At 39.3% G+C, this 26,643-nt stretch overlaps 1 protein-coding gene across 1 annotated transcript; it reads right to left on the reverse strand.

The window, feature by feature from the left end:
- Nucleotides 1–4,843: 4,843 nt before the first annotated feature.
- On the reverse strand, nucleotides 4,844–23,438 carry CCDC110 (coiled-coil domain containing 110). Its single transcript, XM_021694166.1, has 6 exons — nucleotides 23,429–23,438; nucleotides 22,958–23,062; nucleotides 9,393–9,448; nucleotides 9,055–9,120; nucleotides 7,709–7,819; nucleotides 4,844–6,967 (listed from the first exon to the last, which is right to left on the reverse strand). The coding sequence occupies exons 1-6, from the start codon at nucleotides 23,436–23,438 to the stop codon at nucleotides 4,844–4,846; spliced, it is 2,472 nt and encodes an 823-aa protein (XP_021549841.1).
- Between the last annotated feature and the right edge of the window lie 3,205 nt (nucleotides 23,439–26,643).

The following is a 26,643-nucleotide window of genomic DNA, read 5'->3' on the forward strand; positions in this document are numbered from 1 at the left end:
CCTTAGCTCACTGCACAGAGGATGCCCTGGCAGCACAGCTGAACTGAAGTGGAGGCATGTGGTGGTGGTGGTGGGGGGGCGGTGGTTGGGTCTCTGTATACAGAGGACACCTTGGCAGGATAGTGAAGCTGAAGTAGATATAAATGGGTGTTCCAGGACTATCTGTAAAGAGATAGCTAGAGTTGAGATGGGGTACAGGCCAGGAGATCCTGGGATGCTCTGCTTAGGGGGTGCCTTCGCAGGACAGCTAAAGCTGAACTGGGTGCAAGCCAGGGTGCACCAATGTTCTCAGTGTGGAGGGTCCTCCGGCCAGGCAACTGGAACTGCGTCTGGTACAGGCAGGTGTGTTCTGGGGTGCTTTGCATAGGGGGTGCCCTGTGGGGTGGCTGAAACCAATGCAAGCACTGCCCGGGGTTTCTAGGATCCTCTGTGCAGGGGGCACCCTGTCAGACAGCTGGGTCTGAGGCAGACATCAACTGAAAGGTTCTGGAGCGCTTTGCACCTGGGTGCCCTAATAAGCTGTTTGAAGCCAAAGTGGTGTGGGCCTCTTGTGTTCTAGGGTGCTTTGCACCTGTGTCACCTTGGTGTGAAGGGTGGAGCTGTAGTGAATGCTAACCAGGTGTGTCCTGGTGTGCACTGTCCTTTGGCTGCCTTGGTGGGATGGCTGGTGCTTATGTGGGCTACGGGTCTAGGGCTCACTGAGGTGGCAGGTCAGCTAGGGTACCTGGACCATGCACTGGTCCATGCTTTCAAGGGGGAGCATAAACTATATCCACCAGACCCTCCCACCCAGAGAGTGTTCCAGCAGCTCCCCTAGTCATCTGGTGGAGTTCTAGTGCTGGCTCTTTTATATGCTAGATGCAATTTTAAACTTTATCTTTTTAAAGAAAAAAAAGGGAAAAAGAAAAAAAAAAAAGAAATAGAATAGAAATAAAAGGCAAAAACAAATATAAAAAAGCGTTTTTGTTTTTTAAATTTAACTTTTCCCCCCATGCCCAGGTGCAACTGGGGCTAGTGTGGGCTTGCAGTTCCAGGGTTTGCTGAGGTGTTGAGCCAGTCCCTCTGATCCAGGGAGTGTTCCTGCAGTTCCTTTGCCCTTTTACTTTATTTTAAAGATTTATTTTAGAGAGAGACAGAGAGCAAGTGTGAGTGTGGGAGGGAAGGGCACAGGGAGAGAGAGAGAGGGAGAATCTCAAGCAGACTCCCCACTGAGCACAGACTCCACATGGGGCTCCAGTCCAGGACCCTGAGATCATGACCTGAGCTGAAATCAAGAGCCAGCCGCTCAACTGACGGAGCCACCCAGGCACCCCTCTTTTTCCCTTTTAAGCCATAGCTTTTTTTTCTGTGTCCCAGCACAATTGGGGCTGGTGTGTGCTTGTGGTCCCAGAGCTTACTGAGGTGGCCAGTCAGTTACGGCAACCAGACTCTGCTCTCGTCTGTGCTTTTAAGGTGGAAAGGGAATGTAAACCTGTCATTCTTCAGTCCCTATGACTTGGAAAGCATTCCCCCCAGCTCCTCCATGGGTTGGCAGAGTTCTAGAACTGTCTCTTTTATATGCTAGTTGCTCTTTTACACTGCCAGGTTTTTGTTGTTGTTGTTTGTTTTGTTTTGTTTTGTTTTTTTCTTCCTGTGCCCAAGGACAGAGGAATCAGTTCTTGGCCCCTCAGCATCATCCCTTCCACTGCAGTTTACAACATCAGGGGTGGGGTTTCCCTTTGTTACCATGTCTCTGTCTCTCTTGCTGTTCCCTACTGCCGTTCTCTTTTGTTGTGCAGAAGCTGTTCAGTTGACCCTCAGTTTTTCTCCAGGAGGAACTGTTCTATAAATAGGTTTAATTTGGTGTGTTCCATGAAGGCTGAGTTCAGGGTCTTCCTACATCACCATATTGGACTGGAACCACCCTCATTATGTTTGATTTTCAGGATTTTGTCATCAATTTTTCATGGTATATATTTATGATCTGACTATGAAAAATTTCTACTACTGACTCACCATTATAAATATAAAAGTAAAATGAAGCAAAAATACTATGCAAACACAAGTCTAAAGACAACTGGAGGGCCGATATTAGTATCAATCAAAGACATTAGAATAAGGAGAATCACCAGGGATAAATGGGCTCATTTTGTAATAATAAAGGGATTAATTCACTAACAGGACATGAAAGTGTACACATAAAAGAACTTTAAAACATATGAAACATAAACTGATAGAATGGACAAACCTATTTTTCTATTCTTCTATAGTAATTGTTGGAACAAGTAGAAGATCAGTAAGGATATAGATTTTATCAGCACTGTCAACAGCCTTTCCTTAGTTGACATTTTTAGAACACTCCACCCAACAACAGCGGAATATACATTCTTTTCAAGTTAGTGTGAAACATCGACCAACACAGACCATATTCTGGGCAGTAAAATAAGTTCAGTAAATGTAAAAAGATCAATTGTACTGTTCTTTGATCACAATAGAATTAAATTAGAAATCAGTAACAGAAAATACCTGAAAATCTCCGGAGTTGGAAATTTAGCAACTCACTTCTAAATATTCCATTATGTCAAAGAATAAGTCATAGGGGAAAGAGAAAATATTGTGAACTGAATGAAATTGAAAACATTAAAGTTTGTATGATACAGCGAATGCAGTGGTTGGAGGATAAGTTGTAGCTTTAAATGTATATTATAGAGAAAAATAAATTTTCCAAACCAATAACCTGATCTTCCACCTTAAACTAGGGAAAGAGCAAATTAAGACCAAAATAAACAGAGAGAACAGAAATCAATGGATTAAAAATAGCAAAGTTAATAGAGGAAGTATTAATAAAAAACTGATTTTTGAAAAAAGCAATAAAATCAATTGAACTCAAGAAAAACTGTTCAAGAAAAAAGGAGTATCCCTAAATTACCAATGTCAGAAATTAAAAATGGGACATTACTATATGTCCTCTAGACATTAAAAAGATAATACAGTCTTGACCAACTTTATGCCAATGTGTCTGAGAACATATATGAAATGTACAAATTCTTCAGAACATACACATAGTCAAAATTGACTCAAGAAGAGATAGAAAATTTCAATAGTTCTATATCCATGAATGAAATTGATTTTGCAATGTAAAACCTTCCTGTTTAGAAAACTCCAGGCTCTCTGGTCAGTTCTGTTATGTACTTAAGGAATAAATAATATCAATAACCAATCCTACACTAATACTTCCAGAAAATGGAGGAGGAGGGAAACTTTCCCAACACATTTTATAAAGCCAGATTTTCCTGATACCAAAACCAGGCAAAGACATTAAAGAAAATAACATAGAGACTAATATTTTTCTGAACATAGAAGGAGAAATCTTTAACAAAATATTATTGAATTGAATCCAGGAGTATGTATTAAAAGGGTAATATATAACCTAGTGAAGTTTATCCCAGGAATGCAAGGTTGGTGTAATGTTTTAAAATTAATAAATGTAATTACCATATTTACAGATTAAAGGGAGAAAAAAACCCCCACATGATCACTTTGGTAAATGCAGGAAAAGCATTTGACAAAATTCAACCAGTTTATTTGTATAGCAATCAGTCTTGGAAGCTAAAGACAGTGTCTCCTCTGGAGCAAGGACAAGTATGGTAATTGTCCTATATAATAAGGGTAATGTTTCCATCAAGAGCAAAGGGGAGGCATAGGCGTGCTTATTGCACTCATAAAAGATTTGGGTTCCCTAAGTTCAGAGTTCTCTCCGGTAATGCAACATGCTGTGTGACCCTTTTCATGCTGCATATAGGAATTGGGGCTTGGAGAATCAATGCAAAAGTGCTGGTGTTCTGGCTACTGCTATTGCTGTGAGCAACAAACTGTTCTTTATCCCTGACCCAGGACTCTCATGTCTTCCACTAGAATCCATGAAACTGTCAGACCAACATTAGCTTACAAGTTCAGTGAAATCTCAAGGCTGTTCACAGTTCTTGACAATATAAAAATATATACCTAATTGCAGTTTCTAATTAAAAAATTACTCTAATTACAAGGTAATTATAATCCTATGTAAAAGTGAATTTAAAATAATTTTGTGGAGGGGGCACCTGGGTGGCTCAGTCAGTTAAGCATCCAACTCTTGATTTCAGCTCAGGTCATGATCTCAGGGTCCTGAGATCAGGCCCCACATTGGGCTCTGCTCTTGGTGGGGAGTCTGCTTGAGATTCTCTCTCTCCCTCTATCCCTCCTCGCACTGCCCCCCCCCCCCAGCACTCTCTCTTTCTCTAATTATTAATTAAAAAAATAATTTGTGGAGAAAAAAGTACTGGACAAAGGATTTTGAAACATTGATTTTAGAAATTTATTTACATATCTTGGATGGAAGCAATTGATACAGTTGACTTGGAATTCCTGGAAAAAAAAGAATTTTTTAATGTGGGAGTGCCAGGTATACTTCAGAAAACAGAAACAAAAACCCTGCTCCCTGCCAAACTTGCTGTGTGCATATACAATGTATAGAAATAATATAAGTAAAATAACAACATGAGTTTTATCAAAAGAGCAAAATTCCTTTTTTTTTTTTTAAAGTAGGCTCCATGCCCAGTGTGGAGCCCAATGTAGGGCTTGAACTCATGACCCTGAGATCAAGACCTGAGCTGAGATCAAGAAACAGACACTTAACCAACTGAGCCACTCAGGCGCCCCAAAAGAGCAAAGGTCCTAAATAATTCCAATAGATAATAAATTGGGTACAAATCTTACAAGAATAAATTGTATTCATCTTAAAAGTTTCCTTCTTATTACTGTACTCTGGCTAGTGCCCAATAGGTGAAAAAAATCTTAAACACATCCCTACTAATCCACTGCAATATTACATACCTTTCAAATCAGGAGCCAAAGCCCTACTCCTAGGACCAGAGGTGTCTTCATAAGTATCACAGTTGTCAAAATGGAATTTCTCTCTTCTTGAAACATAACCCTTTTTTGATAGGTCACTCTGTGGACTGCAGACTTTTTCACTTAGATTTAAATAATCTCTTTGAAGATTCCGCATCTCAAATTCTAAGGTATCCCTTTCATTTTCTATACTTCTTACATAGTTTTCTAAAAGTATTTTATCTTCTGCAAGTCTACTGATGCTGTTTTCAAATTTTATATTTTCTTTACTATGTTTTTTTAGTTCCTCTTTTAGAATCTGATTATCTGTTTTAATTTCCATTACCATTTTTGATAACATTTCACATTCAGTGCCCATTTCTGACAAACTATTCTTATAAATACTTGCTTCTGATTTTGCATTTTTTATTTCTTTCAGAAAATTCTCCTCTGCAGTGGATTGGTATGTTTGAATATTCTCAATTTCTCTTTCCATCATTTGTCTAGCAGCAATGGATTCTTGTAATGTTGTTTCAAGATTAAGTTTTTCACTTTTAACTGTTTCTATTATTTGAAGAAGTGTCTCTTGTTCAGTTTTTGCCAACCTTTCTTTCTCTTTTAGCTGCCTTATCTCTAGTTGGTTTTCCTTCAGTTCATTTTCAACTGAGCTTCTTTCCTTTAGAAGCTGGTATGTTTTTTTCTCTAGCATTTCCTTTTCATCTCGTATCAATAGAATATTTGTTTTCATTGATTCCATTTCTATACTCATTCGATTATTTTCATTATTGACTATGGCCATATCATTTTGAGTTTTGTGTTCCTTACTTTTTAGTTGATCTAATGTTTCTATCATTTGTTGCTTCTCCAAAGAAAGTTGACTATTTTTTTCCTCTAGAGTTTTATTTTGTCCTACAAGAACATTATATTTACTAATTATTTTTTTCAATTCTTTAAGACATTCTTTACCATCTTCTTCTGTTTTAATTAACTTGGACTGAATAGCATTCTTTTCTTCAACCAGATTCTTAAGTTGCTTTTCATATGTTTCAATTTTCTGTATCAGAGACTGTGTAGTAAACACAAGAGGTTTTATTTTGGTCTTAAGGGTTAGATTTTTATTCTCCAGTTCTGTTACTCTTTTCTGTATCTGCATAGATTCTTTTAGGTAATTCTGTAAGTACTGAATTTTTGCAACACACTGCTCAGTAACAGAATTGACTTTGGATGTTTTCTCATTTTCAAACATTATTGGTCCTTGTTTTGATATTAGTGGTTGTGTTTCTTTGTCTTTCATTTCATATTTTGTTGGGTCAAAGAATGACAGTGTATGTCTTGGAACTCTGGAATGGAATTTTAAATCTGTAATATTCTTGCCAGTGAAAGGAATTTCCTTACTGTTTTTCTCATTTCTCTTTCCCCTGTGCATTTCACTCTTGGATAACCTTTTACATTTCCTGCAAAAATTCACATGGAATTTTGACACTGTTTCCCTGAATGGTAGTAATTTGTTTACTAATGCTTCTAATTCTGCAATTCTCTTTGATTTTATATCTTCATTTAAGTTACTTTCTATATTTTCTTCCTTAATAAAGTTAATTTTTTCCTTGTGACTGGCGGACAGGTCATATTTACCATTTCTTGGAACATTTGTGTCAGTTTTTAAAGTTTGAAGTTCATTTGTAAGTGCCAGTTCTCTATCATGTGACTTTTGTAGTTCTTCCTTCATTTGTTTGATAGAACGACAGATATCATCTAAATTTTCACAGAATCCATGCTTGAGGAAAGGCTCGGTAATTTTGGATTTATCCAGAATTACTGTATCAGCTTGAGGCATCGTATTTTGAGGTGCGTGAGGTAGAAAACTATAAAGGTTATTATAATTCTTCACCATGTCAGAATTTTCTGAAGGGTTCATAATTATGTTTGAAGCTGAATTATCTGTTGAAGTTCTCTGAGTTAATAGGTCCTTGAAATGTATCTGGGATGGAGTATCTATACCTTGACAGAGACTGTTAACAATATCACTGCTGAATTTTTCTTCTGTTGAATGAATAGTGTTGGACTCCTCAAAATGATGAATTTTCTCCATAGAAAGGATTTCTTTTTGATTCTCTATAGGCTAGTGACAATAAAAAGCACACTATAAATGTACTATATCATTTGCCACATGACAAGCAAATCAAGAAAATATTTTGTGGAGGATTTATTTTTACAACCCAGATGAACATTTTATCCATTTCTACAGGCAAAGAGGCCTAATGAATATGACTCATTTTCTCCAGAAAAATCTAACAACAGTTATTTTGAGATCTGTAACTCTGGTCTTCACAATTTACTTAGAAATTATACTTATTTCCTCAGAGGGTGACATACATGGGTCAACCCTTCAATATCAGAAATAGAAATTTAGAATCCCTTAGGAGACCATTGTAGATAGATGGGGAAGATAGAAGGAATAGGTCAAATGCAATAGGAAGTTTAAGGGAAATGAATATTTCCACTTCCGGGCTGTTTGTCAACCTTAGCTTGCATTCCTATTTCAGATGATTCTAGGGCTGTGACTATTCTAGAAATGCGAGTTCTAATCAGTGTAGACAGAGTGACTCTGGTTCCAGCCTGTTTCTAGAGAATTCACCTCAGGTCTTGGTCAATCCTAAAAGTAGAAAAATTCCTAAGTGGATAGACAGGCTAAAAAAAACCTGCCTTATATTTCAATGCACTTGGGCATCTTTTAGGTATTCCTCTGACAGTCCATTTGACCCATGAAGAAGGTTAAGAATGTAAAGGTGAAGATAAAATGGTTGTGGTAACATTTTTGAAGTGACTAAATATAGAAATAGTTTTGTACAGAATAACATACCAAAGCTTTTTCAATGCGTGTGCCAAATACTAGATTTTTTTCTGAGCTATATTGTGGGTTTTCTACTTCAATAATACTTTTGTTCAAGATTTCACTGATTTCAGACTGTACCTTTAAAAGATAAATTGATAATGTTAGAATTTTATTTCAGATTTATAAACTTAAGAATGTATAGGAATAACAGATACTATAATTCAAAGATACCTTTAAATTTCCTGGACATAAAAATTCTTTTCCATCGTGTAAAATATAAAATACATGTATTTAATTTATAATAATCTCTATCATTAAAGGAATTTTTAAAGAAAATTATGTCTTTATTATATGATTGTAAAATCAGGAAAACTTACTTTAGTAAAGCAATAAAATTTTATGAACTACATTCAAGTAATTTTGGATGTTTGATTTTTATATTGTTGAATAAAGCAGAGACTTTTGATCTCTGTCATCAGAACTGAATCTATTCGATTACCCTCAGGAGGAGTTTGTCTTCTCTTGCCACTTCCCTGCACCTGCTTTTAGTATAAGAATATTAGGATGAAGTTTATATTGGGCTTTAGTGAATATGTGTTGTGTTATGTACCACCAATATCCCTACCCTATCCTTCTGTTAATACTGTCTCTTATTTGTTCTGGATAAAGTCCATGTGCCTTTGGTGATCCCACTTCCAGCTGCACGTGACTGAGAGCTAACCAGTCAGAACACTGCCTTCCTTTCAACAGTGATTTGTTCAAGGATTGCGTATGAACCAATCTCAGGCAGTCAGAATCAGTCCAAGCACTTCAGTATAAACTCTTAAGGAAGAAAAGAGCATGGTCCCTTCACTGACTGGAGTCTGGAAGGAGAAAAGCCTAGCGCTTCTAGCAGCCCTTTTGCTACCACATGGAGTCTGAGAATCCAGCATAGTGGAAAGCAAAACCAAAATAAGGAGTGAGATGGGTTCCTGATGACCGAAGTCCTGATCATATGGATTAAGCCATCGCCAGGTGAACTTGTCCCTAGGGTTTTCAGTTACCTGCACTAATAAGATACACTTTTTCCCTAGGTGGATTTGAGTTAGATTTCATCTCACTTATAATGAGAGTTCCCATTTGTAAACTATATATAGGTAGCACTTTAAACATACATTTAAAAAAAAAACCAGTGAGTACTATTTCTTTTTGGCTCATATCCAAATTCAACGATAATAGAATGTAGTTTCCCCCAAACAAATTTTGAGCCTGGAATATTCTTATTTTATTACATTCTACATGAACTAATCAGTTGGCTAGTGATCATTAGCTTAAAATGTGGGATGATATCTTAAGTTTGGATATCTCCCATATAGAGATTAAAAGAAACATACCATGCTAACATTCTGCAAAGTCTGTATTCGGAGAGCCTGAAATGATTCCAGTTGATGCTGAAGGGCCTATAATAAAATTAAACATGGTATGAAATTGAACCATTTTGAAATTCCTATTATTTCTTTTTATATATATCCCCCAAAGTTGCCTATTACCAGAAATGATCACATGAGGGTCAAAGGACTCACATTCTTAGTCATTCTTGCTAATTCTCCAATGTATTTTCATGAAGATTTTTGTGGAAAATCCACGTGAATTTTGGAAGTATTTATTCTGAAAGAGATCAGCCTTTGTACAGGTATTTGGAGAAAAAAAAATGAAATGAAAATGAACTTACTTTCAGTGCTGATTGTGGTTGGATTTGATGTTCTGATTCTGATATGCAGCCATATTCTAAAAAGCAAAATTGAAAAACCATATGATCTAATTCTTAAGTTTTATTTTTAAACAACTGTAATAGAAAGTAGTCTCCTAACTTTCTTGGATAGTGAGACAGAGATAATGAGAATTTTGATGTTCACATTAGGAAGAACCCAATGCTAGTCACATAATAAGATCAAGAAATAATTTTCCTTTTTTTAAAAAAAGATTTTATTTATTTATTTGAGAGACAGAGAGAGAATGAGAGAGTGAGAAAGCATGAGAGGGGAGAGGGTCAGAGGGAGAAGCAGGTTCCCCGCTGAGCTGAGAGCCCGATGTAGGACTCGATCCCAGGACTCTGGGATCACGACCTGAGCCGAAGGCAGTCGCTTAACCAACTGAGCCACCCAGGTGCCCAAGAAATAATTTTCACTTGGCTTAAATAATTTTCACTTGAGATTGTAATAGTGGTTTTACTTTTATAATAAACCATTAACTTGTAATGCCAAACTTGGAACTCTCAAAAACTCAATTATCTTTGTTTCTGCAATATAAACTGCATTTAAAAAAACAAACAACTAATAATCCTGTTGTGGGAGACCTTTGACAAAGTACTGTGTAGGTCTCAGTGTCTATGAAATGGCCATGTGCTGTTTTTCCTCATCATGGAAAACAAATTGGACTTACAGAGCATAATTTTTGTAATGCTCTTAAGCAAAATACTATAAAAACCCATGTGTTCCTTCCTAGAAAATAGATTAAAGATATGTAACAGGGGAGAAACTATAAACTGTTTGCAAATTTCCTGACATATATCCCTCTTTGTCCAAATAGGTTTTTTGCTTGCTTTGTAAATTTTTATTAAATAATTTAAAAAACACTCAGTGTCTCAAATGAAATGAGAGTTATGATGGAATGTTCCCCTAGGCTGACAATTTCTGCCCTAAGAGAAGTTTTTTTTTTTTTAAAGATTTTATTTATTTATTTGAGAGAGAGAGAATGAGAGACAGAGAGCATGAGAGGGAGGAGGGTCAGAGGGAGAAGCAGACTCCCCGCCGAGCAGGGAGCCCGATGCGGGACTCGATCCTGGGACTCCAGGATCATGACCTGAGCCGAAGGCAGTCGCTTAACCAACTAAGCCACCCAGGCGCCCTGCCCTAAGAGAAGTTTTTAAAAGAGGTCAGCACATCCCTCATTTGGAATGACAGTCTGCCAGATGTTATAGGAGCTTGTTGCAAAGTACAAGAACCCCCCCAACTCCCCATTTGCCATCTGGCCCTTCAACACTGAGAGAGCAACTTTGGTTCAGAGCTTGGAGCTGTTTGGTCAACTGAAGAATCCCACCTTCATTGGAGGGCAGGGAGGGACAGTGAGTCTGTTTGGGTATTGCTCAGCTTTGCATCTTACTAGGAATAAAACAATAGTCTGAATTGTTCATCTCAGAGAGATTAAAAAACAAAACAAAACTCAAGTGAGATCTGGACGAATGCAACAAGGCATCCCAAAGTTTTTCAGACTCTAAGACGACTTCTAAATGAACTCAAATTGTAAATCAAAACCAATATATTACCTAGAACCCCACCACCCAGAATTAACCATTATGAATTTTAGGTACTCTCCCTTCAGTCAGCTCTCTATGCATATATGCAGAGAAAAAGAAATTATTTTAGAACAGTGGGATAATATTATACATGTTACTTTTTTTTTTAAAGATTTTTTAATTTGTTTATTTGACAGAGAGATAGAGAGCACAAGTAGGCAGAGAGGCAGGCAGAGTGAGAGGGAGAAGCAGGCTTCCCGCTGAGCAGGGAGCCCGATGTAGGGCTCAATCCCAGCACCCTGGGATCATGACCTGAGCCGAAGGCAGCCACTTAACCAACTGAGCCACCCAGACGCCCCTATACATGTTACTTTTGATAAGTAGTATTAAATTTGTGTTTCTTTTAATAGAATAAAGAAAACTGCAATTAGTTGAAATTATCACTATTGTTCAGATTTTTTTCACTATGTGTAAGATTATTTCCTGTAAGACCCCCTTAAGCTAATGAAAATATATCATGAGGACTAAGAGATTGGAATTTTTATGTTTTTTAATAACGTGTACTTCCACTGTATTCAGTGTTGATTTAGTCCTTGCCAAGAAGGGGAGTAAATGATGAGAAAATTAGCATTATACTTGCTCTCACATTTACTTCCCACTTTTCATGATATTTGCTTATTACATTATTTTTACACTGTGATGTTTTATGATGCTTTCATTTTAAACACAAAGATAGGACATTATTATTATAAATATTTTCAGCTGTCAACTTTATTTTTAATGGATTTACTGTTCAGAATTCCATCTCCTTTCTGCATCTACAGCACCAGCTTCCCTTTTCCACACAGGTTTCTTTTGTCTCATTAGGAGGACTTGCAAATTGAAGACTAGGTACAGTATTTCTTTTGCTAAAACTGAGTACGAAGTATGGGTCAAAAGAAATTTAAAGACTTGGTAAAGGGATATAGCAAATACAAGATTTTAAAGAAAGAACATGAGATTTACACACTGCTTCTACATATATTTCCCTCCCTCCATCTCTTCCTTCTTTTTTGACCATCGTATGATTGCAGTTACCATGATGCTTCTTGTCATATGGCTCAGTGCAACCTGAGTAACTCTGCTCAGAATTTGTTTTCTTTGACATACTGTAGATGTTTTCTCTTGACATTCTTCTTGGAGTCCATTGGTCTGTCCCTCTGAAATATGGTTTCAGGGCCAGGGTGTTTTACTATCCATTTTCTATAGCCTAAAAATTAGGTGAGGGGGGTCTGGGGGAAGAGACATCATTTGGAGCTGTGTGAAGCCTCCATTGGAGGATGTGATTGCTGTCATTTTGTTGTTGTTCCCTGAGACTGGTTAGAAATCTAGAGGAGATATATCTTATTACCCTAGGGAGATATTCTCTTGATTGGGATTATTCTCTTAATTCAGTATGGAGTCCTGGAACTAGGACTGCCACATAAGATTGTAAAGGTTGTTCACTACACAAGGGCTCCTGGCCAAAAGATAAATGTGGGCTGAGATGTGTCCCATGCTCCACTACACTCAGCTAACCATTACCCTATGTGGGTTTGCATATACCTAGAGTCTGATATACCTTTCTCTAATCCATGCAAAGGCACCCCATGAGCCAATGGCAGCCCTACTCAGAACTTCTTTCCTCAGAGCAAAGTAAGCCCCTGTTGATCAGTGTCCAGGTTTACTTATCTATTCTCCTAGCTGCTCCTCTCTACCCACCTAAAGCCCAATCAGCAGAAAGGAAGACACAGGTATTTCCTCTTTTTGTATTCACATTTTGTATTAACAGTGGGAGGGGCATTAATGAGTATTTTCAGGATTTTGACTTGTTTTATTGCTTCTGAAAGTCAGAAGCCAGTCAGTAGTTTGCCTTGTCAGAATCTTCTGTCTTTATTTTTGGCCTCTATTTTCCAATTTTATGTCCTTCAGGTGCTGCTGGTGAAGTTTTTGCTGGTTTTCTAATTTTTTTTTCTTTTGTTTATTTCATTTGGTACTGGAGGAGGGAGGTCTGGGGTCTTCCTTGGCTCTAAAATCTCTATCTGAAAGCCTAGAATAATTTTTAAAAGTTAATGATTTAGCGTTTTTTTGTTTATTTCACATTTAGTGATTCATTCCTTCAACAACATCATTCATTCAAATATTGAGTGTCTAGTATGTGGTATGCCAAATTATAGGTACTAGAGACACAGCAATAAATAAGACAACTTGTAAACCTCTTGCGGTACCTACGTTCTGGAGAATGAGCAGAAAATAAAAAGCACACAAAGAAATAAACAAGATACTTTCAAAGAGTGATAAATAACACAAAGAGGATAGGCTAATGTGACAGGGAGGATGGGGACAGCACTGGAGAAAGTGGTTGGTAGAGGCCTATCTGGCCTGGTCCGTGGCCTGAATGTGGTGAGTTTTAGCTAGGTGTGCTCTGGACTGCGCATCTGACCTCCACTGGAACTGAGCCCTGCAAAACTCTCTGGTCAGGAAACATGGTGTGGGCAGCGGTTTATGCTATCTGTGGCCAGAAGAGATGAAGGAAGGATGACTCCTGTTTTTTTTTTTTTTTTTGGTGAGAGCAGATGGATGATGAAATCTGATGTTATTTACTAAAATGGAAAAGAATGGAGTAGGAAGATGTTTTAGGGAAAACTTTTAGATATGTTAAAGTTAAGTTTCCTGTTAGTTGTCAAAGTGGACATCAAAAGGCAGTGGGATATTCCCGTTTCTGGTTCAGGGGAATGGATATGAACACTATATGGGAAAATACAGATGTCACTGCTGGCCTAGACAAGGGCAGTTTCTGTGCAGTGACAGGCACAAAAACCCAAATGAAGTGGCTAGAGAGAATGGAATTTGAAGATTTGTGGGCATTGAGTATAGGCAACTCTTTTGAGTTTTACTGTGGAAAGAAATAGGGTGCCTAGTGGAATAGGGTGCATGTTAGAAGAGATGTGAAGGTCAGGAAGAATTTTTTAACCATGAGAGATTCTAACATGCCTGCTTCCTGCTGGAATCATGTAGTAGGAAAGGAGAAGAGTATTCTGGAGAATGAGGGAGGTTAATTGCAGAAGCTGAGTATCTGAGAATTCCAGGAGAGCTAGGATAAAGAGGAAATGAGCTTTGATTGAGCAGGGACAATTCTTCCATTGAAACTGGGGACAGCAGGAACAGCAGGAAGATGGTGGTGGAGTAGGAGGACCCTAGGCTCACTTTGTCCCATGAATACAACTAGATAACTATCAAATCATCCTAATGCCCCAGGAATCAACCTGAAGACTGACAGAAAAAAACTCCACAACTAAAGCAAGAAAACAGGCCATATCGAAGAAAATAGGAAGTGTGGAGATGTGGTTTAGGGGAGAGACAGATCATAGCTGCTGTGCAGGGGAAGGAGTCATGGTTGCAGAGAAGGGAGGGAGAGAGAGGAGCACACAGGGGAATGCACAAGGAGAACATTTCCCCAAAGCCATTGGCTTAGAAAATGAGAGGGGCTGAATTCATTGAGTTTTTGCAATCAGTGGGGCTTAAATCCTGGAGTTTTAAACATCAGCAGCCTTGGCTGGGATAGAGCCCAGACAGCCCTGTGCTGCTCCTAGACAGAAGGCAGGCAAACAACAAGGGGGCAGAGAGTGTGGAAACAGCCATCTGAAGAGCACCTGGGACACACAGTGAGGAGATTATCTGCTCTTCTCAGAGCATGTCCCTGAGAGGCAGCATTCACAGAAACAACTCTGAGGGAACAAAGGAGCTGGCCAGTGCCATTCCCTGCCCCGCCCCTCAGCATAAACACAGAGCCACCTGTGGGAAGCAGTGCAGCACAGACACTGGCTGCCTAACTTGCTTACACCAAGCCCTACCGCCCTGTGCTGCAGTGGAACTGCCCTTCTCAAACATGCTTGTCTCAGTCCTAGCATGGCAGGTCCCTCTCCCAGAAGACCAGTGCAAGCCCCTGCCCACACCATGTCTCCTGACCAGAAAGTTTTGTAGGGCCTCAGTTCCAGTGGAGGTGGTGACAGGTCTCATTTCACAAGCAGTCCAGAACACATCTAGCTCAAACTCACCACATTCAGGCCAGGGACCAAACACTGCCCACAGCATGCAAGGAAAGACTCTGCAGATGACTGGCCTGAAAGAGCAGCCAGAACACAACAGCAGAGTGCACGCAGCACACACCAGAGGCACTCTCTGAAGTGCCAGGCCTTGGGAACTACATGACCTCTTCTTCATGAGGCTATTACTTTCAGGAGCAGAAGACATAACTGGTTTTTCTAATACAGAAAGAAGGCAGATACGTAGATAAAATGTGAAGACACAGGAGTTTATCCCAAATGAAAGAACAAGATAAGGCCAAAGCCAGTGGTCTAAGCAAAACAGATACAAGTAACATGCCTGATGGAGAATTTAAAGCAATGATCATAAGGATACTCACTGGGCTTGAGAGCAGAATAGAAGACATCAGTGAGACCCTTACCACAGAGATAAAAGAGTCTCACTGATGATCAGAAATGAAGAGTGCAGGGCGCCTGGGTGGCTCAGTTGGTTAAGCAACTGCCTTCGGCTCAGGTCATGATCCTGGAGTCCCAGGATTGAGTCCTGCATCGGGCTCCCTGCTCAGCGGGGAGTCTGCTTCTCCCTCTGACCCTCCTCCCTCTCATGCTCTCTGTCTCTCATTCTCTCTCAAATAAATAAATAAAATCTTTAAAAAAAAAAAAAGAAATGAAGAGTGCAACAAATGAAAATAGAAACACCCTTGATGCAATGAACAGCAGGCTGGAAGAAGCAGAGGAATGAATTAATGACCCAGCACAGAGTAATGAAAAGTAATCAAGTTGAACAAAAGAGAAAAAAAATTGTGCAAAATGAGAATAGATTTAAGGAACTCAGTGACTCCACCAAAGATAATAATATTCATATTATAGGAGTCTCAGAAGAAGAAGAGAGAGAAAAGGGGACAGAAAATTTATTTGAAATAATAGCTGAAAATTTGCCTAATCTGGGGAAGGAAGCAACATCCAGATCCAGGAGGCAGAGAGAACTCCCATCAAAATCAACAAAAGCAGGCCAACACAAAGACATATTGTAATTAAATTTGCAACATATAGTGATAAAGAAAAAATCTTAAAAGCAGCAAGACAAAAGTAGTCCTTAACACCTATTTTTCTCAAACTATTCCAAAAAATAGAAAAGGAAGGAAAATTCCAAATTCATTCTATGAGGCCAGCATTACTCTGATACCAAAACCAGATAAAGACACAACTGAAAAGAGAACTACAGGCCAATATCCCTGATGAACATACATACAAAAATTCTCAAATATTAGCAAACCAAATCCATCAATACATTAAACAAATCATTCACCAAGATCAAGTGGAATTTCTTCTTGGATTGCAAAGGCGGTTCAATATTCTCAAATCAGTCAACATGGTACATCACATTCATAAAAAAAAGGATAAGAACCACATGGTCATTTCAATTGATGCAGAGAAAGCATCTGACAAAGTACATCATACATTCACGGTAAAAACCATCAACAAAATAGGTTTAGAGGGAACATACCTCAACATAATAAAGTCCATATATGAAAAACCCACAGCTAATATCAACCTAAATGGGGAAAAACTGAGAGCTTTTCCTCTATGGTCAGGAACAAGACAAGGATGTCCACCCGAACCACTTTTATTCAACATAGTATTGGAAGTCCTAGCCACAGCAATCAGACAACAAAAAGAAATAAAAGGCATCCAGATGGGCAAGGAAGAAATGAAACTTTCACTATTTGCAGATGACATGATACTCTATACAGAAAACCTGAACAAATCCACCAAAAAACTGCTAACACTGATAAACCAATTCAGTAAAGCTGAAGAATACAAAATCAATGCACAGAAATCTGTTGCATTTCTATACATCAATAATGAAGCAGCAGAAGAGAAATTCAGAAATCAATCCCATTTACAACTGTACCCCAAACAATGAGATACCTAGGAATAAATTGAACCAAAGTGGTGAAAGACCTGTACTCTAAAAACTATAAACACCGATGAAAGAAACTGAAGGTGACACAAGGGAATGGAAAGACATTCCGTGTTCGTGGATTGGGAGAACAAATATAGTTATATGTCTATACTACCCAAAGCAATCTCCACATTTAATGCAATCCCTATCAAAATACCAACAGCATTTTTCACAGAGCTAGGACAAGCAATCCTAAAATTTGTATGGAACCACAAAGGACCCTGAATAGCCAAAGCAATCTTGAAAAAGAAAAGCAAAGCTGGAGGCATCACAATTCCAGACTTCAAGTTATATTACAAAGCTGTAGTGATCAAGACAGTATGGTACTGGCACAAAAATAGACACATAGATCAATGGAACAGAATAGAAAACTGAGAAATAAACCCACAATTATATGGTCAATCAATCTTCAACAAACCAGGAAAGAATATCCAATGGGAAAAGGAGAGTCTCTTCAACAAATGGTGTTGGGAAAACTGGACAGCTACATGCAAATGAATGAAACTGGGCCACTTTCTTATACTATAACAAAAATAAATTCAAAATGGATTAAAGGCCTAAATGTGAGATCTGAAACCATAAAAATCCTAGAGGAGAACATAGGCAGTAACTTTTTTGACATTGGCCATAGCAAATTCTTTTTAGGTATCTCTCCTGAGTCCAGGGAAACAAAAGCAAAATAAACTATTAGGACTACATCAAAATAGCTTCTGTACAGCAAAGGAAACCATCAACAAAACTAAAAGGCAACCTACAGAATGGGAGAAGATATTTGCAAATGACATATCTGAAAAGGACTAGTATCCAAAATATAAATTTTATAAAGCTTATAAAACTCAACACCCCAAAAATAATCTAATTTAAAAATGGTCAGTTAACACGAATAGACATTTTTCCAAAGAAGACATACTGATGGCCAACAGACACATGAAAAGATGCTCAATATCACTTATCATCAGGGAAATGATTGGTGAGAATGTGGAGAAAGGGGAATCTTCTTGCAGTTATTGGGAATGCAAACTGGTGCAGCCACTGTGGAAAACGGTATGGAAGTTCCTCAAAAATTTAAAAACAGAACTACCCCACAATCCAGGAATTGCACTACTAGGTATTTACCTAAAGAATAAAAAAATACTAATTCAAAGGAATACATGCACTCTGATGTTTATAGTAGCATTATCTACAGTAGCCGAATTATGGAAATAGCCCAGGTGGTTCATCTATTGATAAATGGATAAAGAAGAAGTGGTACACATATACAATGGAATACTACTCAGCTATAAAAAAGAATGAAATCTTGCCATTTGCAATAATATGGCTGGAGCTAGAGAGTATTATGCTAAGTGAAATAAGTCAGTCAGAGAAAGACAAATACCATATGATTTCACTCATATGTGGAATTTAAGAAACAAAACAAAGGAGCAAAGGGGGGAAAAAAGAGGCAAACCAAGAAACAGATTCTCTAGAGAACAAACTGATTGACAGTGACCAGAGGGGGCGGGGGTGGGGGATGGGTGAAATAGGTGATGGGGATTAAAGAATGCACTTGTGTGACCAGCACCAGGTGTTGTATGGAAGTGTTGAATCACTATATTGTACACCTGAAATGAATATAACACTGTATGGTAACTAAATGGAATTTAAATAAAAACTTGACAAACAAGAAATGGGGGACAGCAGGTAATACGGGTACACAAGCAGGTAGGTCAGCAAATTTTAAGTTTGAGGGTCAGGCAGTTTGGGTCTGATTGCTTTTTTTTTTTCATATAGTGTGAGATTATGTTAATGAGTTTAGAGGTAGTGGTGAAGGGTTTTGGAGATTGAGGAAACAATAAGAGTGAAATAGTTATCTTGGAGAAGATTTGAAAAAGCATTTGCTGGGGAAATGAAGTGTTCCAAGGAGCACTGAGATCCATGTTATGACTCAGAAGTGAATGGCTTTCTCCTGCAATGTTCAGAGGATTCAGTGAAGATATAGAATAGGCAGAGAGTTGGATTTATTGGTTTTTAATGGCTATTAAAATAACTTTTTGGTTTTTTATGAGTTTTGGAGACATTGGCTACTACTTATTCCCAAAGGAAAGCTAATCTTAAAATTCAGCAATACTTAATCAACCACATAGAATTATGTGATTCTAGAATTGGAAGGGAAATTACCAAATAGGCACAGGAAGGGGAACACAATCAAAGGTCATCATTTATTAAGTCTTTGCTAAACATGCAATATTGAGAGGTGTGTAGATGAAGTGGAAGATAGGGTCCCAGCCCTGAAGAAGCTGATATTCTACTGGGAATGCAAGAAATAGTATTCATATTATGTTCAATTAAATTCTCTAGCTGTCTCATATTTAAATGTGAGGAGTGAAAAACAAGATAGTTATCAGTGGGATGGCTTTTGAAGTAATTAAAGATATGGGGAATTTATTCTGAAACCTGCAGAGGATTATGCCATTAGTCAACATACAGGCACACCTTGTTTTATTGTGCTTTGCAGATATTGTGATTTTTTTACAAATTGAAGGTCTGTGGCAACCCTGTGTCGAGCAAGTCTCTTGGTTCCATTTTCCCAACAGCGTCTGCTTACTTTGTGTCTCTGTGTCACATTTTGGTAATTCTCACAGGATTTCAAAAATTTTCGCTATTATATTTGTTATGGTGATCTGTAATCAGTGACTATAACGTGCTGAAAGCTTAGATGATGGTCAACATTTTTTAGCAAAAAAGTATTTTTTAATTAGGTATGTACATTTTTAAAAAGTAGACATAATGCTATTGCATGCTTAGTAGACTACAGTAATATAAACATAAATTTTATATGCAGTGGGAAACCAAAAAATTCATCTGATTCACTTTATTGTGATATTCTCTGTATTGCAATGGTCTGGAACCAAACCCACAATATCTCTGAGATATGCCTGTATTAAGTGCATACCTGTAGCTAACAGATGAAGGAGAACAAATGAGTTTTTAAAATGCAACATAGTAATGATTCCATATAGGATGTTAGAAGATACTCTGTAGGGCGCCTGGGTGGCTCAGTTGGTTAAGAGACTGCCTTCTGCTCAGGTCATGATCCTGGAGTCCGGGGATCAAGTCCCGCATCGGGCTCCCCGCTCAGCGGGGAGTCTGCTTCTCCCTCTGACCCTCCCCCCCTCATGCTCTCTCTCTCAAATAAATAAATAAAATCTTAAAAAAAAAAAAGAAGATACTCTGTAGTCAAAGGTTTGTCATTCTCAGGTTCAAATGTTTTGCTATGACAACACAAATTCATTCCTAGAAGGAACTGTTTTACAAAGCCTAATGAGGTGTGACGCTGTCTGCATGGGGCTTTGTCGTGGAAGCCGTAGGGTCAGGCTGTCTGTGCTTGAATCCTGGCTTTGCCATACACTTGCTATGAGGGATAACACAAGTAGTTATCTAGTTTGTAGGTAAAGCCCTTTGCAGAATGCATGGCACAAACTAAATGCCCAAGAAATATTTATTCTAATCACTACTGCAGAGACAAGGGTATTATCAATATGATGACGAGTCGATAAATTTCAAATTTCCAGTTGCAATGGAGGGGAGGGATGGCTGCTCGAAACTCTTTAATGTTTCCCATTTTGTGCAGAATAACCCCCCAGATCCTTAGATGGAACTACAGTGCCCCCTTCCCCAATTTCCTTTCTGATCTTACCCTTCCCCTTACTCATTCTGGTCCAGTCACACCAACTGTTCCTCAAATGTGCCAGGCATTCTCCTACCTCAGGGCCTGCACTGTTGCTGTTCTCTCTGCCCGAATGCTCTTTCCCTAGAAATCTGCACTGATCACTCCTTTACCTCCTTCAGGTCTTTGCTCAGATGTGATCTGCCCCATAAGGTCTCCTACCACCCTATTTAAAATCAAATTGCACACTCCCTATCCACCTCTGACACTCTGTATACTCCCCCACTCCCTCTGTGCCTTACTTTTCTCCATGGGATGTATTACACACAATCTCCTTTGTTCCTTCTAGTAGAAGGTAAGCTTCATGTGAGCAGGTATTTTGCATATTTTGTTCTCTGTTGGATCCCCAGCACCTAGGACAGTCCTTGTTCAAAAATATTTGTTAGATGAATGAATGGATGGATGAATGAATGAAGACTTGGGTAGAACAGGGGTGCTAAGAACAGCACACTGGATATCTCGAAGTCTCAAAGTATCCTTCACATCTCCATTCCAATCAATCAAGGGTTACATAGGCTAACCACTTACTCTTTTAAAATTAAAGAGGGGCGCCTGGGTGGCTCAGTCGTTAAGCGTCTGCCTTTGGCTCAGGTCGTGATCCCAGGGTCCTGGGATGGAGCCCCGCATCGGGCTCCCTGCTCGGCGGGAAGCCTGCTTCTCCCTCTCCCACTCCCCCTGCTTGTGTTCCCTCTCTCGCTGTGTCTCTCTCTGTCAAATAAATAAATAAAATCTTAAAAAAATAATAAAATTAAAGAGACCTCAGAAATACTATAGGGTTTCTTGTAACTCAGCATTATTTATGCAAATGGGGTTACTATTCTGTCGGTTAGTACTCAGGGAATGGATCACATGGTGGCAATGAAGTGTAGATAGGAGAACGGAAAAAGGGGAGGGAACAAAGCCATACCTCCTAATTTTGCCATCCAAGGCAGCACCCCAGCTCAAATCTATGCTACTAAAAACCTGTCCTTGCTAGACCCTGCACTTGTAACTCATCTGCTTTAGCAAGATAGACTGTGGCTCTTAAATAAGTGTATGTAACCTCATTTTCTGTCATGCTGGCATCTTTCCCCAGAGCCCTAAATCTTATGTTAGAGAACATGTGATTTGCCAAATTAAAGTACCTCAATTTCTTCTCACCTTAAATGCTTTCTTTGAGGTCAATATTGAGTTGACACAACCTCTAAACTCTCTGTGAAGACTCTTACTCCCTGTTCAGGTTTCCTGTTGCACAAGGATGCCTGCATATCCTCATGGATGGTGGGGCACAGAAGACTGGGACATTGGCCAGTCAGGCACTGTCCTGCTGGCCTCCTTGGAGATGCTGCTTATACTGATGGTCCCTGGGCATCCAGTTGTCTTTGGTCTACTGAGATGTGGTTGCTCTAGCTCTTCTTTCAGGGCCCTTGACATGGCATGTGCGAAGGTCCTGGATTTAGAGAGGTGCAGAAATCCTGTCCTGATCTCAGGTCACTTCTCTCAGTGCCTCCATGTCTGGATTCCCCATATGTCACCTGTGGGTTTTGGGCAACTGGGGCTCCTAACTTGGTGCATCACTCTAGATACCGCCTTCTACCCAGAGTGCTCTGTTCCTTCCCTGGAATGTCACACTGACCACCAGCCTCTTCCAAGAGGTGGGTAACCTCCTTGGGCTTCTCTCAAGGAAGTGAGTCCAACTTCAGTATTCTCAGTATGATACCCCTAACTGGGTATTTATACACATCTTGTTCATGATTTATGGGAGCTTGGAATTGTAGCACTTTGGTTATTTCAAATATCCTCCCTATACAATATTCTATAGTCCACAAATACTTACTGTAAAAAGTAATTCCTTTGGAAAAATTTATATCTTTTTAACATCTGCCCCCAAATATTCTTATTTGATAATCAAGAAGCAGTATAGTATAGCATGGTGGTGAAGGCCTGGACTCTGGAGCCACCCTGCTGAATACTGGCTTTTTCATTTGCCACCTATGTGTCCTTGGGGAGTTAATCACTCTGTGCCTCAGTTTCCTCATAAAATGTGGATGATGGTAGTACCTACTTCATAGGGTTGTGGTGAGGATTAAATGAATTGATACACTTAAGTGCTTGGAACAACACCTGGCACAAAGTAAGTGTGCTGTGTTAGCTATTTTTAGTACCATAATAATAGTTACCCAAAGTACATATGTACTGGAAGTGCACCTGTCCGGCCAGTGGATTTAGGCAGGGGACCCCTTGTCTATAGTAAGAGGGAGAAACACCACTGACGTGGAGATTTTACCTGTTTCACTCCCACCACTTTCCTTTACCCCGTCAGAGGAATTTAGGATCTTGGACGCTGAAAGGAGAACGCAGTCAACTTCGTCCTCTTCCTCGTGATGCTTCTCTGTAACAGAACCATATGGCGGGCTTTTAGCTTGGTTGGGAGAAGGGAGGCGAAGCGTGCGATTCGGGCCGCGGGCGCCCGAAGCGGCCACGGGAGGGCGCGCTGGGACCACGCAGCGCGGCGGGACCCGGTGCCCCGGAGGCTGGAAGCAAAGGCAGGGCGTGGGGACGGAGGCGGTGTTTTTCTCCCGGGGGAGAGCAGGGGTGTGCGGCTAGTCGGGAAGATCGGCACTCCAGAAGGGACCCGCCTTGGGGGTGAAAGGGTCGGGGCGCCGGGGCCGAGGTTGGGGGGGACGGCGCCCTCTCCTAGCCGTCCGCTTCCCAGGGCTCCCCCTCAAGAGACAACTCCCCACGCCGGCTCTCTCACCCGGGCTCATTCCTGCTGCTCAAGGTCTCCTCCCAACTGCCTTCCCCCCCACATTCCGCCCAGTAGCTTCGCGCAGGGGCAGCTCGTTGCCTGGTAACCGGGTGGCCGGCCGCCTGGAGCGGCTGCGGTGCACGTGCCTGGGTCGGAGTGGCGGGAGGCGGGGGTGCGCGCTGAGGTCCTGGGGCCTGGGGCCGCGACGCTCGTCCCGCCAGCGCCGCGCCTGGGACAGCTGCGGTTTGCTGTGCCCTCCCAAACCAGGGGCTCGTCTCCCTGGGGCATTTTTCTCCTGCCGTCTTCGCTCACCGGAACTTGATCTTGATCCTAGTTGGCCACTTAAGACAGCACCTGTTGGACCAGAGCTGTGCGGACAAGGGGCAACGCTTGGAGACAGGCATACACTTAGGAACTTTCTCCGTTTTTTAAATTTCATTGTTTGTTGATTTTGCTTCATTCCTCGTTTTTCAACCTATCCGCCGGAGAAGTGTTAGTGTTTGGGGATTTGAACGATCCAAAATCAATAGTGTAAAAGGACTTTTGCTTGCTGTGGTTAAAAGAAGACCCCTATTTCCAATAATGATCTTAACATAGTAATGAAATGTATGAAAATGTACACATTAAAGCTGTCACAGACTCACTGATCTCCATATGTCAAAGCATACTAATTTCCTGTGCACCTGGGCAAACCACTTGCAAAAGATGGATGTTGTGTTGGAATCTGGAACTCGTTCAACGAAGGACTGTTTGGCGTGGCTGCAAGCAATACTTTGTGCAGAACAGAAAATGGCGCTTTTTAAGTAAAAGTTTTAATGAATATATATTACTTTTTTTGCAATAGCAACCATTACAGAGAGAATATAAAATAATTGAAATTTCAAATTGTAAGTCACAATAAGGAATTTAACGTCATGATACAATAATTTATTTTATAATAATTATATGTTTTGCTTTCATGGAAATGAAACCCATTATGATAGTCTCAGTGTTTACTTGCTATCCTTTCTTGTTTCCTATAGAGATGGTCTCTAGAAGATTTGATAGTCTTTCTTGCGGCATTGTAGACAATTTCAATAAATTGTGTTTTTGAGAATTTATGTTCTCCATTGATGTCCTATAGTGACAAAGCTAACTCCCCACCCCCCAGAGCTACAAGTTTTTAGCAGTGTCTGTTAAATTACTACTCTAAATAATTTACAGTATATTGAAGTGAGGGTATAGATAAAATACCACTTTAATAGTTAATTTCTATACTAATGAAATTTCCATAACAAATACTATATTTTATGTAACATTAATATCTAATAATATGTTAATATAATGTAATGTTCTCTAATAACTTTAATTTGTCTATGTAATACATGGCAAGTGAATATTGGTTATTGTACAGAAATTTCTTGGGGATTTAAATGGGAGGATTTTGCCACACCATTTAGTATAGAATATAAAAAGCAGATGGTAAGTTACAATGTCAAACTCAAATTTAGCCAGTGCCCTAATCTCAGTAGAGACATACTTAGATACTTCCTGGCAGAAAGATTGTCAGAACTGTCAGAAAGGCAGTTCTTTATTTAGAAGGACAGTTTATTTGAGAAGTCAGTTCAACAAGGCCTTTGGATTTCAAACATTTTTCTTTTGTAAACTAAGTCATGTCTATATTCTCAGAAGAAAAAACAAATTGTCAGAAAACTTCATGTAATTAACACAAAAAAGCCCATCTTTGGAGCCTACAAAGTTATAAAAATTAATACATTAAGAAAAATGTCTTGAATGAGAAAGATGTCTATGATATGAGTGGCATCCCCTCAGAAGAGGCCCCTTGTGTAGGTTCTCCCACCAACAGTTACACACGGAGACCCTCTTCTCTGATGAGAGAGAATCTGAAAGTTGTAATAAGAGAACACGTCCCTAAAAAATCAGGGTGTTTGCTGGACATATTTCTTTGGGGGCATTCACGACATTTGTGAATGTATGTTGAGGAAACATACAGATAAGATAAGAATCTGAATAGAATCTGAAAACCATTGTCACCTATCACAGCCTGTCCTTGAAACTCCATTCTGAATTTAGCAGTGATTCAACGACTTGTTCTGTTTGAGCATGGGTTTACTTACCTGTACAACAGGGCACCAGCAAGACCGTTCTGAGGATTACTGGGACCCTGTGTCACAGTAAGTGGAGTAGCCACATAGGAGGCCGACCGTGAACGGCAGCTCTAGACCTCAGAGTCTAAGGTGAGATTTCATGAACAGTGTTGAGATCTTTCCCTTATTTGAAAAGATTTGATACTTCAATTGAAAAAGATTCAATGATTCTAGCTCAAATATCAGAAAAAGTTTGTATTTTAAAAAGCAGGGAAACTGTGTTGTCTAATTTGTATTGTGTATCAACTTGGTTGATGAATTTGCCGAACTTCTAAAAATTTCACAAGCTTCTAAGTAAATGCACATTTAGATGACCTGTAAAATGTAAAGTCCTCATTATGTTTTATTATTAAATTATTTTTTGATAAATTTAATAATAATGGAAAGTGCAAAGAATGATGTAACTAACCGTTCGCTTCCATCTACCAGAATTAACAGTTATAACTCTATCAACATATTTGGCTCATATTTATTTGGAAAAATTAAAACATTACATAGAAGTAATGGTATCATAATGGTATCATAATTTTGTTTTATTCTGCAGCTTGCTCTTTTTACTCAAAATTACATGTTTTTTAAGGTCTCTCTGTATTAAAAAATAGGTCTTTAATTGAGTTGTAAAAGTGGGCTTGAAATATCTTTCAGTTCTTTGTTTTTGACTTTTTGGTTTCCTTTTCATTTATTTATTATTTTAATTTTTAAAAAGATATTTATTTTTGAGAGAACTGAGAGAGAGAGAGAGAATGAGTGGTGGGGGGCAGAGAGAGAGGGAGAAGCAGGCTCCCTTGAGCTCAATCCCAGGGGCTCGATCCCAGGGCCCCAGGATCATGACCAGAGCCAAAGGCAGATGCATAACTGACTGAGCCACTCAGGCGCCCCAGTCCCCTTTTTTTTAATTTTTGAAATCATCACCAACTTACAGTGAAGTTGGAGCTACATGTTTCATTTTTTCTTGAACCATTAAGAGGGAGTTGCTGACATGGTGTCTCATCAGTCCTGAATGCTTTGATATGTATCTTATAAGGACGCTTTTCTTTCTTTCTTTCTTTCTTTCTTTCTTTCTTTCTTTCTTTCTTT

Source organism: Neomonachus schauinslandi, chromosome 2 (assembly GCF_002201575.2).
Source record: "Neomonachus schauinslandi chromosome 2, ASM220157v2, whole genome shotgun sequence".
NCBI lineage: Eukaryota > Metazoa > Chordata > Mammalia > Carnivora > Phocidae > Neomonachus > Neomonachus schauinslandi.